The sequence below is a fragment of the Sycon ciliatum genome, chromosome 1 (genome assembly GCF_964019385.1).
Source record: "Sycon ciliatum chromosome 1, ocSycCili1.1, whole genome shotgun sequence".
In the NCBI taxonomy this organism is placed as follows: Eukaryota; Metazoa; Porifera; class Calcarea; order Leucosolenida; family Sycettidae; genus Sycon; species Sycon ciliatum.
In genome coordinates this window covers 30,081,870-30,093,399 of record NC_088643.1, presented here as the reverse complement: position 1 = coordinate 30,093,399, position 11,530 = coordinate 30,081,870, and the positions used below count along the sequence as shown (strand labels likewise).

General features: G+C 46.1%; 1 protein-coding gene across 1 annotated transcript; it reads left to right on the top strand.

Annotated features, from left to right (window-relative positions):
* The first annotated feature begins 339 nt into the window (after positions 1-339).
* On the top strand, positions 340-11,463 carry LOC135822233 (glyceraldehyde-3-phosphate dehydrogenase-like). Its single transcript, XM_065334958.1, has 13 exons — positions 340-485; positions 578-607; positions 2,830-2,929; positions 4,216-4,322; positions 4,599-4,689; positions 4,870-4,985; positions 5,659-5,740; positions 6,693-6,749; positions 7,025-7,119; positions 8,767-8,845; positions 9,316-9,399; positions 10,478-10,575; positions 11,069-11,463. The coding sequence occupies exons 2-13, from the start codon at positions 585-587 to the stop codon at positions 11,133-11,135; spliced, it is 999 nt and encodes a 332-aa protein (XP_065191030.1). The 5' UTR covers positions 340-485; positions 578-584; the 3' UTR covers positions 11,136-11,463.
* Positions 11,464-11,530: the final 67 nt, after the last annotated feature.

The following is an 11,530-nucleotide window of genomic DNA, read 5'->3' as shown; positions in this document are numbered from 1 at the left end:
ACCTTACGTAGAAACTTACGTAGCATAGCGGTGTCGTTTTTTCTGCCATGTGAACACAATAATAGAAAAGCTGACAGGATCGCTTTTCTAAATAAAATGACATGCGACTGATATCTGAATGCACTTATGTCTTTGCAAGTAAGTTTGCATGACATCCCTTTACACGTGCTCACCCGGCCTTCTGGTACATGGTGTACTGCGCATGCAGTCCTTCTGCTTCGTGTGATATCTTGTCACGCATATGCGCGTGCGATATCTGGTGCTCACACGCACAGTTCACACACGTACACGCGCAACCCGTGTGGGTCGTGTGCGTAGATCTACGTACAGTCAAGCAAATCAAAAGACCAAAAGTGAAAAAAACTGCTGTGCTTGCATGAGCTGGTTGAGTCTGCCAACTGCACTTTTGCTGAAATCTTGTGTTTTCTTTGGTCTTCTTGCTTGAAGTATTAGTTTCTCTTTCTCATTTTCTCAAACGTAACATTGTGAGTTTCGTGGTATTGACCTGTGTGCGTGGGAGTCATCTCTTTGTGACTGAAGCTATCCTGTGAATTACCTTTTCTGGGTGCTTGTGCAGGTTCAACATGGTCAACGTCGGAATTAACGGGTTAGTGCATCACTGCATGGTGCTTTCTTTTCAGTTCTTGCGACTAACGAGTTCAGTTTTGTCCAAAGTGAAACCACACTCCGGAAAGTCCCACCTACTGTGCATATTAGTAGTTTGCGTCGGAGTAGTTTGTCGACGGTTCAGGTTGTATGTACTTTCTGCTATGGGCACGTTTGTAAACCCCATTCAAAGAATATTCTTCACCCCTGCGTGTGTTGTCCTACATTGAAAAATAGTTTAAAAACAAATGCTCTTGGCTTAGCTGCTCAAGCTAGCTGGGCCGGGTGGCTATGCCCGTATCGCTCGCGTCAGGCATCTCGTTGGAAGAAGTGTTCGAAAATGGTTTGTCCACTACATGTACAGTCATGTACTATACTGAATGCAGTAAATTACTAATACGGAGGTAACAATGCTTATCCTTGAGACCAAATTGTTAAAATGTACAAGACTCATCTTATTTCCCCCCTTGTACTTCCTTGGGCTATCAGTATCATTACATGTTTTTTTTTGTTTTTTGTTTTTTTGTTATTGGGCTCCGCGCATCCCTCGGATTCGGACGAACTTATCCCAGTTTGGGGAGCAGCTTACTGGATGTGTTGTAGTTTGCATAGGAACTAAGTTACTTTACGCTTCCTCTCGTTATTCTTTGGGTGATCTGTCTTATCTGAAGAAAGTCAATGCATATAGGATTCTGGCACTGTTTAGTGCTGCTTTGAATCATGACATGACAGGCCAGGGCATTTTGGTTTCAGAGTGACGAATAGGAGGCGCACTCAAACACAATTTTAAGCCATATAAATACGTTTCATTCGCGAAACATGATTGGTCCGTGAACTCGATGTCCAGTAGGATGGCTAGCATCAGATTAAGGTTTGTTTTGTTTGCCTGCGGAATATCGGCGCTAGGGTTCCAACAATCATGACAACTTTCTGCTTTTTTCAGTTATAGTGGCAAGCTACTTTCGACTCGGCTCCACTCACAACACTCACAGTTTGGAGAACAGCAGCAGCAGATGCAGTCGTTTTCCAGTTGTTGAAAGTTGGGTCTACCACCTGGTCGGAAACTTGCCAGTATTACTGGGTTTTATTATCAGCCGAAAGTTGTGGTTATTCATCCTAGCGCATAGTTCAAGTGTTCTGCAGCCAGACAAATTGTAATCCTTTGGTAACCATCCTTCTCGATATCGAGTGCACGTACCAATTGCATTTTGTGAATGCAGCAGACCTATATGACTTGAACAATCCATGTTTGAGTGACTTCTGTGTGTCTTTCTGTTAACGAAAATGCACCCTGATGTGTACAACTCTAAGCAGCACTGCATAGCATCTGAGTCCAGAAAGCTTGGTCTTTGTTCTGATAAAATAATGTCTCTCTGAGGACGGTGAGAGAAGTCGAGCAACTTCCTATCCAAGCAACAGCATATCCAGGATGCTGCTCTCCCAAACTGGACACTCTGTATTGGGGTACCTCAAACTGATCCCTTTCGAATTTGCCAAACTCGACGCCATGTTTGCATCTTGGCTGGTGTCGGTTGGGGTGACGTTTGGGCCCTTATTTGGCAGATACGTCGAACTCCAGTCCATTGTGAGTGTCCGCACACACCACTAATTATGCATAGGGTCCCCATTACATCACCCAAGATCCCAACAAAAGATTTTTGTACGGGATGAGTGTCATAAACTGACTACAGCCTTTCCTAATTATTTGTATAGCCACGCCTTGCTGAATTTATTGACTTGAGACAGCACACACGTGTTCTTGGTTCAGACCACCATGTAGCTGTTGTACTTGTAGGCTGTGCTTAATTTGTTGTGAATATTGTGGCATACCGTCCATGCATAGACAGGGAGGGCATGCCAGATTAGAATCTTGCCCCTCGATGGTATTGTGTGTTCCATGTTGTCCTCCCACTTGGGGTACAGTCAGACCTCGCATAACCGCACACATCCGTTTTCCACAAAAATATCCGGATATGCGAGGGAACCGGATAATCGAACACACATACTGTATATATGCATGGCATATGCTGTAAATCAGTAACCAACGATTTTTGGTGAGGGATTCGGATAAAAGAGGACCGGATAAGCGAGGTCTGACTGTACTACTACTATATCATCTTGACGGTGAGGTTTACTTGTTACTTTCTTGTTTGTCACTGTCAGGATATCATTACGTTTTGGTAGGCTAGTTGTTGACTTATGATTGCCGTCTGGTGTTTTCAGATTTGGCCGCATTGGTCGCCTGGTGCTGCGCGCTGCCCTGGCCAACCCCAAAGTGACTGTCGTAGCCGTCAATGATCCTTTCATCGACTTGGACTACATGGTTAGTAGTACATACGTGTGTTTGTGTGTGTTTGTGGGGGGGGGGGGGGGGGGGGGGAAATGGTGTTGTTACCCATCCACCGGTGTCCGGATGTGTTTTGTGATGTCGCGTGCTTGCTGATGTTGCGTGCTTGCTGATGTTGCGTGCTTGCTGATGTTGCGTGCTTGCTGATGTTGCGTGCTTGCTGATGTTGCGTGCTTGCTGATGTTGCGTGCTTGCTGATGTTGCATGCTTGCTGATGTTGCATGCTTGCTGATGTTGCATGCTTGCTGATGTTGCATGCTTGCTGATGTTGCATGCTTGCTGATGTTGCGTGCTTGCTGATGTTGCGTGCTTGCTGATGTTGCATGCTTGCTGATGTTGCATGCTTGCTGATGTTGCGTGCTTGCTGATGTTGCGTGCTTGCTGATGTTGCATGCTTGCTGATGTTGCATGCTTGCTGATGTTGCATGCTTGCTGATGTTGCATGCTTGCTGATGTTGCATGCTTGCTGATGTTGCGTGCTTGCTGATGTTGCATGCTTGCTGATGTTGCATGCTTGCTGATGTTGCATGCTTGCTGATGTTGCATGCTTGCTGATGTTGCATGCTTGCTGATGTTGCGTGCTTGCTGATGTTGCGTGCTTGCTGATGTTGCGTGCTTGCTGATGTTGCGTGCTTGCTGATGTTGCGTGCTTGCTGATGTTGCGTGCTTGCTGATGTTGCGTGCTTGCTGATGTTGCATGCTTGCTGATGTTGCATGCTTGCTGATGTTGCATGCTTGCTGATGTTGCATGCTTGCTGATGTTGCATGCTTGCTGATGTTGCATGCTTGCTGATGTTGCATGCTTGCTGATGTTGCATGCTTGCTGATGTTGCATGCTTGCTGATGTTGCATGCTTGCTGATGTTGCATGCTTGCTGATGTTGCATGCTTGCTGATGTTGCATGCTTGCTGATGTTGCATGCTTGCTGATGTTGCATGCTTGCTGATGTTGCATGCTTGCTGATGTTGCATGCTTGCTGATGTTGCTTGCTTGCTGATGTTGCATGCTTGCTGATGTTGCATGCTTGCTGATGTTGCATGCTTGCTGATGTTGCATGCTTGCTGATGTTGCATGCTTGCTGATGTTGCATGCTTGCTGATGTTGCATGCTTGCTGATGTTGCGTGCTTGCTGATGTTGCGTGCTTGCTGATGTTGCATGCTTGCTGATGTTGCATGCTTGCTGATGTTGCATGCTTGCTGATGTTGCATGCTTGCTGATGTTGCATGCTTGCTGATGTTGGACTTTTTTGCTGTTCTCGTAGGTGTACATGTTCAAGTATGACTCCACTCATGGTCGATTCGAAGGGGATGTCTCTGCCGAGGATGGAAAGCTGGTTGTTAATGGACAGGCCATCACCGTCTTTGCTCTGTAAGCTCTCTACTGTACTGCTCGGCCAGATAGGACTAATACCAAGTTACTAGTAGTCCCAGTTGTTGGCAAGCAAGACTACTGTACATTGTTCATTTGAGGCATAGACAGGTACTCGATAGCCTTTTATAAACATTCACATGAATAGGTCTTTGTGAATTTAGGATGATATTACCAGGTTACCCACTCCAGTCACTGCACCTTGGCAATGCTGTGTGTGTGTGTGTGTGTGTGTGTGTGTGTGTGTGTGTGTGTGTGTGTGTGTGTGTGTTTCAGGCGTGACCCCAAGGAGATTGGCTGGTCCGCAGCTGGTGCAGAGTACGTTGTTGAGTCCACTGGCGTGTTCACCACCATCGACAAGGCATCTGTAAGCACTGCTACCTGCACACTCAGACACGTCGCACGTGTATTGTGTGTTTGCAGCCGTGTAGTCAGTGTGGCCAGTGGGAACACAGATAATATAGTGTTGTCGTTACTGTGTCTTATCTCTTTTTCCTGTTATCTCTCCCCTCTCCTCGCTCACTATCTTGATTGCTTGATTCTGTAGGCTCACTTGAACGGTGGAGCCAAGAAGGTCATCATCTCCGCTCCCTCTGCTGACGCACCCATGTTCGTTATGGGAGTCAACCATAAGGAGTACAGCACCGACATGAACATTGTCAGGTACACTTTGCGTCTCATTGTGTGTGTGTGTGTGTGTGTGTGTGTGTGCTAGTTCGGTTGGTGGGTACACTTATGCCTGATTGTGTGAGGTCTGTTGCCAACAGGCTCGGCTGCTTGAAGGTGTGTTGTTGTATCTGCCACCTTTGTTGGTTACAGGGTTCATATACTTTCTATTTGAAGTATACATACCTGTTAAGTGTTAACCATGGACTGCTTCTGGTTAGATTAATCTTGTGTAATCAATGGTGCTAGTGACGCTTATATCAGATCCCCTCTGATTTAGCCACCCACACTAGTAGCAAGTATTACCTTCACTGGGGGCAGGGGTAACGGCAGTTGGTGTACAATTCTGCTGCTTGTCGGAACCACGGCAGAGCTGTTCTCGTTGGTGTTGACCTTGAGTCATCAAGTAGAATACAATACGCTAGGGGAATTAGACGTAGGCTTGGCAAATATACTTGCAAATATACGGCCAATTGCCCCCTCCCCAAAACTGATCACAATAACCCAAGACCAGACCAGCTTATACTGCCCTGCTGCTGCAACTTTCCTAGAAAATTCTGGTGTAAAGGTTGTACAACCTAATCCATGCTGCTGTGTCGCTCTTTGTTTCTGTGCTGCGTTGCACGCTAGTCATTGACATTCCACAATGTGTTTTGGAATGTCTTTACAGTAATGCTTCCTGCACCACCAACTGCTTGGCTCCTCTTGCCCACGTCATCAACAACTCTTTTGGCATTGAGGAGGGTCTTATGGTAAGCTGCATTGGTGGATGGATACTCATGTAATGATGTTGTCGTCTGCAAGTACATTGTATGTCTACAGTGTGGAAGCTAAATTTCGAAGTCTATTTCTATAGTCCATTCTCCCATGGCCACTTCTACTTCACCCTTGTCTATGCTATTTTTAGGTAGCTGAGGTAAGTTACCTTTCCATTGATGCCACACGTGCTTTGCTTGGAAAATAAATGGAGCTGTGCTTTGCGCAGAGTCATTGCAAAGTACCAATTTTGACCAGATGCATACTCGGCCCCGGGAGAAACCCCCGATCTTCGTGTTCAGCAGCCTCGAATTAGTCGAAAGCAAGAGGGTTTTGGAACAAGCAGGGCTCCTTTTTATGGTGGTAGAAGGGAATGATCACAGAAACCAGCCCACAGCGATTTCCCGGTGGTGGGCGAAAAGCATCGAGTGAACCGCGAACACTGAGACGTTTTGACGATGAATCTGTGAGTTGAACAAGTGCGCACGGCATTCTGTATCACGTTGTACTTCGGATCGCAAGCGCATTTGCACTGTAGATAGTGCAGTGCTGGACGGAAACCACACCAGCTCCATTCATACTTGTGTTGCTTTCTGTGACTGCAGAAGTTCATGCTTGTGTTGTGTTGCTTTCTGTGACTACAGAAGCTGTCGATCTGCCAAATTCCATGATCCATAACTGTGGACTGCTTTGGAGTGTTTGATTCAATTTCACGGCTTATTTCTGCCATATCCCTGTCTCGGAAAAACGAGCGTTTAGGCCAAACTGGCAAATTTGACTTTTGTGACGAACTCCGTATCCAGGCTATATTCACCAGTATACAATCTGGCGTATCTGCTGCGTTGTGCAGTTTCAGTGTTCCTTGTCTGTTTTCTAGCTATGTATGCACTCTGAACATATGTGTATGAATGTGCGTGTGTGCGTGTGTGTGTGATTTGTGTCCAATAGACCACTGTACATGCCACCACAGCTACACAGAAGACTGTTGATGGTCCCTCTGGCAAGGTAACTACCATCTCAAGACTCTCCGCGCATGTCATACATGTATTTGCACAGTGACTGCTGTCGGTTTTCACATGCTTCGTATTATAATTAAATCTTTTACATGTAGACCAGGTCTTGAATGGCACCCTTTTGCTTGCTGTAAGGTGATGTTGAAAGTCTGTAGTAAAAAAACTCCATTGCCTTGAGTATTGTATGCCTTTGATGTACAAGTTGGTACCAGGCATGATGCCATGTACTAATGTGTGTTTGTGTGCTTGTATGTTTGTGTGTTGTAGAAATGGCGTGATGGACGTGGTGCTGGCCAGAACATCATCCCAGCCTCCACTGGCGCTGCCAAGGCTGTAGGCAAGGTTATCCCCGCACTCAATGGGTAAGGAGGCTATTGTGTCACGAGGTGACGAGCTCTTTTCCAAACTCCATCAATGGACAATATCACCTGATACGGAATTGAGTTGCTTTCCATCGAGTTGCACTTGCAATATCAAGATGTGCAAGCCTGCTAAAGTTTAAAAGTGCGGGTGGAATCCTGATAATCCGAACCCCGAAATGGCAAGGAAAACTTCTAATTATCCAACCGTGTACCCACAACACATTATGCATGTCAGAATGCTCGCATTCAATCACATACAGTTGCGATATGCACCATAGGCACAGCTTTCATGCACTCTGAACTGGCCAGTACATGCGTCTCACACACTCTGAACCCACCAGTGCAATGTACAGTAAACTTTGAATTATCAGCAGGAATCCCACACATTTTCTATGTAAGCAGATTTCGTGGGATTTCTAATTAGGCGGACACACCCAGTTTGAGGTTCGCTGTTGATGACGTCACTAAGACAGTGCCTATACACAGGTGGAGTATTTTGACGGTCAGAGTCTCCTGAAAGAATGCATGCGTATGATAAAATAAATATGCTATGCAAAATGAAAACTTTCAATTGGCGGGTCTAAACTAGAGAAAGCACCCCTTTAGCTAAATTCTTACTTAGGCCACACCGTTTTTTATCTCTTTTTCGCGTCCCCCGCGCGCATGTATTTCACAGCCGGAGTTAAAAATAAAAAATAAAGGAACAAAATTTTTTTGAAAATGCAATACAAATTTAATGCAAACTCAGAAAACCGAAAAATGTAACTCAGCTCACACGCATGTACCTGGTACATTGTACATGTGTGTGCAATAAGCTGGACCGCAAGTCACACAATCATCATGCTGCCTCTGTTTGGACCACAAGCATGGCAGAGGGGATACACTCATGTATTCATGTACACGTACATTGTACATGTCTGTACATGAACAGTGCCGCGTCGCTTCACTGTACACAAATGCAATGCACGTACACTCTTTTTTTTGGATGGCTTTTTTTTCGCCCTCCCTCATTGATTTCATCGAATAAGGTGACGCGAAACATAGAAAAAAACGGCGTGGCCTTATGAATATTAGCTAAATTCACTAGAAATTTACCACCGCCAAAATGAGCCGCTTTACAATACGGAGGATTAGCAAGACGAAATTCGCGTTCGCGTTCGCAAGCATTTTTCAGTTCACGAACTGGATAGCGAACTTTCGCATTTTTCGTTCGGAAAAGTAGTCTGAACACGAATCGCGGATTCGTGTCAGGGCAGTCATAAATTTACCCCGCTGTACTGTCTGTACACAATGTACGTCGTGTCAACGTCATGCATGTGCGAATTCTGTTTGCTAATCCTTCTCATAACGCGAATTCCGTCACTGAGTTCGACTTTCCTTGGAAAGCGAACGCGATTTTCGTCTTGCTAATCCTCCGTAATATTGACAAAGAATCCAGTTTCTGGCGCTCTAATTGCAATGGGCGTGTTTCTTTGAGCTATTGGAATGTCAGTCGGCTGTTCGCTTGGATACATAACCGAAAACAAGTGTGTCCTCTTTAGTAACTGATCTCATGTGTTTTTCGTTCGTTGCTGCTGTTGCTGCTTCTCCTGTTGTTGTTGTTGTTGTTGTTGTTGTTGTTGTTGTTGTTGTTCTGGGTATGTGCAGCAAACTGACTGGCATGGCTTTCCGTGTGCCAACCCCCGATGTGTCAGTTGTGGACTTGACTGTGCGCCTGCAGAAGCCTGTGAGTATTGTAATGGTGCACAAGTACTGACGACTTGGCCTCGGGTGTGTGTGTGGGGTGGGGGGGGGGGGGGGGGGGTGGATACGTGAGTGTGGGGGTGCATGGTGGTACATGAGGGGGGGGGGGGGGGGGGTGCTTACTGACAGCAGTCTAGCTGTTTTTCTGCTAGTGCTGGTCAGTGAAATCCCACCACCACTCAACCACTGCACCGTGAGTTGTACTGGTGGCCATGCAAACTGGGCTGCTGGATTGGAGAGTTGCAGGGCGTTAGTGGCTACTTGACTTTGGCGAGCAAAGTGTGCCCTTTGTTGAATTTCAATAGGCATGTCTGTTTAGGAAACGTTACTAGCATGCTATTCCTTCTCTGCACTAGAGACGTGAAAGATGGGCGTATGCAGTTTTTACTTTTTAGGTCTCGAAAAGTCGACGTGTAGCCAAATACATGTGCTCGTATTGTTTTTCCCGCTCAGTGCTCATATGATGACATCAAGAAGACCATGAAGGATGCTGCTGCTGGTGACTTGAAGGGAGTCCTGGACTACACTGAAGACCAGGTAGGGTGCTCAGCACATCAACACACTCTCTCTCTCGCTCTCTCTTCTCTCTCTCTCTCCCTCTCTCCCCCCCCCCCCCCCATTTCTATTCCCAGTTTGCAAGGCTGGGCGGGGTTGTGAGCAGGCTTTCATTTAATCTTTTCTTATTATTTCTAATTATTTCTGCTTTTCATCTCATTACAAAACATTCTGCACATTTAACGTTAGGCCACCCAGAATTAATTCGTTGTTTCGGGTCACCCGACCGACCGTCTTTTTTCGCCCGACCGCAAAATGTTTTTTTATAGTGCATGCAAATGTACATGACTAGACTATGTACGTACATGTACATGTACATGACTGTACACACGCGCCTAATATTGCAATACCGGTAATATAATAGCAGTCCAGACATCGACCTCAGCTCAGAAGCAGCCAAATAAAATGACAGGATGCAGCGCTTGGTGACGATGTTGTCTTCTATTATTCCATGTATCTCCGATCCGCAATCGGTCCTGTAACAGCATCAGCTCCGCCACCGCGTTGCTCTTTGACAGACATTTTCAAGGTGAGAGCTGCTCCTCAGACTTCGTTTGCCAGCAAGGCCAAGGTCTGGTCCTGGAGCCTTGGAGGGGACCTGGATGTGATGGGACAATGACTGCGCTGGATCGACTACAGTCATGATTTGATCGACTGGCTTGATGGACAAAAGCTATTCGATATACATGTATGCACATATACCGGTACATGGCAGTAACCAAAATAAAAAATAAACCCGACCGACCGACCCTGGTACGGATGAGTGAAGTGACCCGAAACAACGAATTAATTCTAGGTGGCCGTATCTCCATCTGTACATAACATCTTGACTGACAACCAGCTTGTTAAATCATGCACCTGCTTTCAGGCGTAAAAACCCTGTTCTAGAGGTCTCAGTCCTCATTTGTTGGACTTACCTGTCTTTATAAATGTAACTTACCCATGACCTGTCTTTATGTAACTTACCCATGAATGATTCCAACTGCAACTTGTTGGAAGCTGTACTGAAATTGGCTGTGTGATGGCATTGTGCGCTGGTATGCGTTGTTTCCTGCTGCAGGTTGTGTCCACTGACTTTGTGCATGATGCCCATAGCTGCATCTTTGATGCTTCTGCTGGTATTCAGCTGAACGAGACCTTCGTCAAGCTTGTTGCCTGGTAGGTCTCAACACACACACATGCGCACGCGCTCACTGGCTAGACAGCAATATTGTGCTGCACACTTGATCATTCTGAGACTGTGTTTCCACATAGCACATGCATCATTTGCATCACTGACTTATGGTTTGACAGCAAATGCGACTTTACTTCACACGGGGCACACAGAGATGGAGTGTACGCACATGATGTGAGCAGTTCGATGGTGAAAAAAAAGAAATTAGAAACACACCATTGCTCACGGTGTGCATGTGTCAGGCCCGGCGGAACCGGTCCGGTTGGTCCGGCCATGGCCGGACCAACTTTTTGGCCACCAACATGTGTTACTGGTTAGGAGGTCGTGTGTATACCCTCCATACGTATCATACTCAAAGTTGAAACTGTATGAAAGACTAGGGTATGGCCGGACCAATCAAAAACTGCTTCCGCCGGTCCTGTGTGTGTGTGCGTGTGTGTGTGTGCACGTGCTTGCTTGTGCATGTATGTGTTGCAGGTATGACAACGAGTGGGGCTACAGCAACCGTGTTGTCGACCTGATGGCCTACATGGCAACCTGCTAAATGACGGCAGTCCTCGGATAGAGATGGCTCTTCAGCTGGCACTGAATGGCGGCTGTGTTCTACAGATGTAAGCTGCTGCTGTGTATTCTGCACCACTGTGGTGATATTCCCCGTATCAAGCTAGTAACAGCTGATCACCTCAACATTTGAATGTGATTGTAGTTGCTATCTCTTTCTTATTTTTCCAAGCCTTCAATACAACTTTCAGCCCTTATTTCAGTGCTGTTTATCCCCTTGTAGGTAGGCATTTTCACTGTGTTGGTAACCAAGTCCTTTATTGTTTTAGCAATTTTATTCCTTTCTAGCAATAGCATGTGTGTGTGAGTTATGGCAATTCGATTCGTGGGAAAGGTTTACATGAGGTGTAAAACCCTGTACCCCTCCCCCTCACACAA

Excerpts from the sequence above, each read along its gene's own strand:
- LOC135822233 (XM_065334958.1), top strand. The coding sequence starts at position 585 with ATGGTCAACGTCGGAATTAACGG. Across the intron at positions 2,930-4,215 it reads TCATCGACTTGGACTACATG|GTGTACATGTTCAAGTATGA; the intron begins GTTAGTAGTACA and ends CTGTTCTCGTAG. Across the intron at positions 4,323-4,598 it reads GCCATCACCGTCTTTGCTCT|GCGTGACCCCAAGGAGATTG; the intron begins GTAAGCTCTCTA and ends TGTGTGTTTCAG.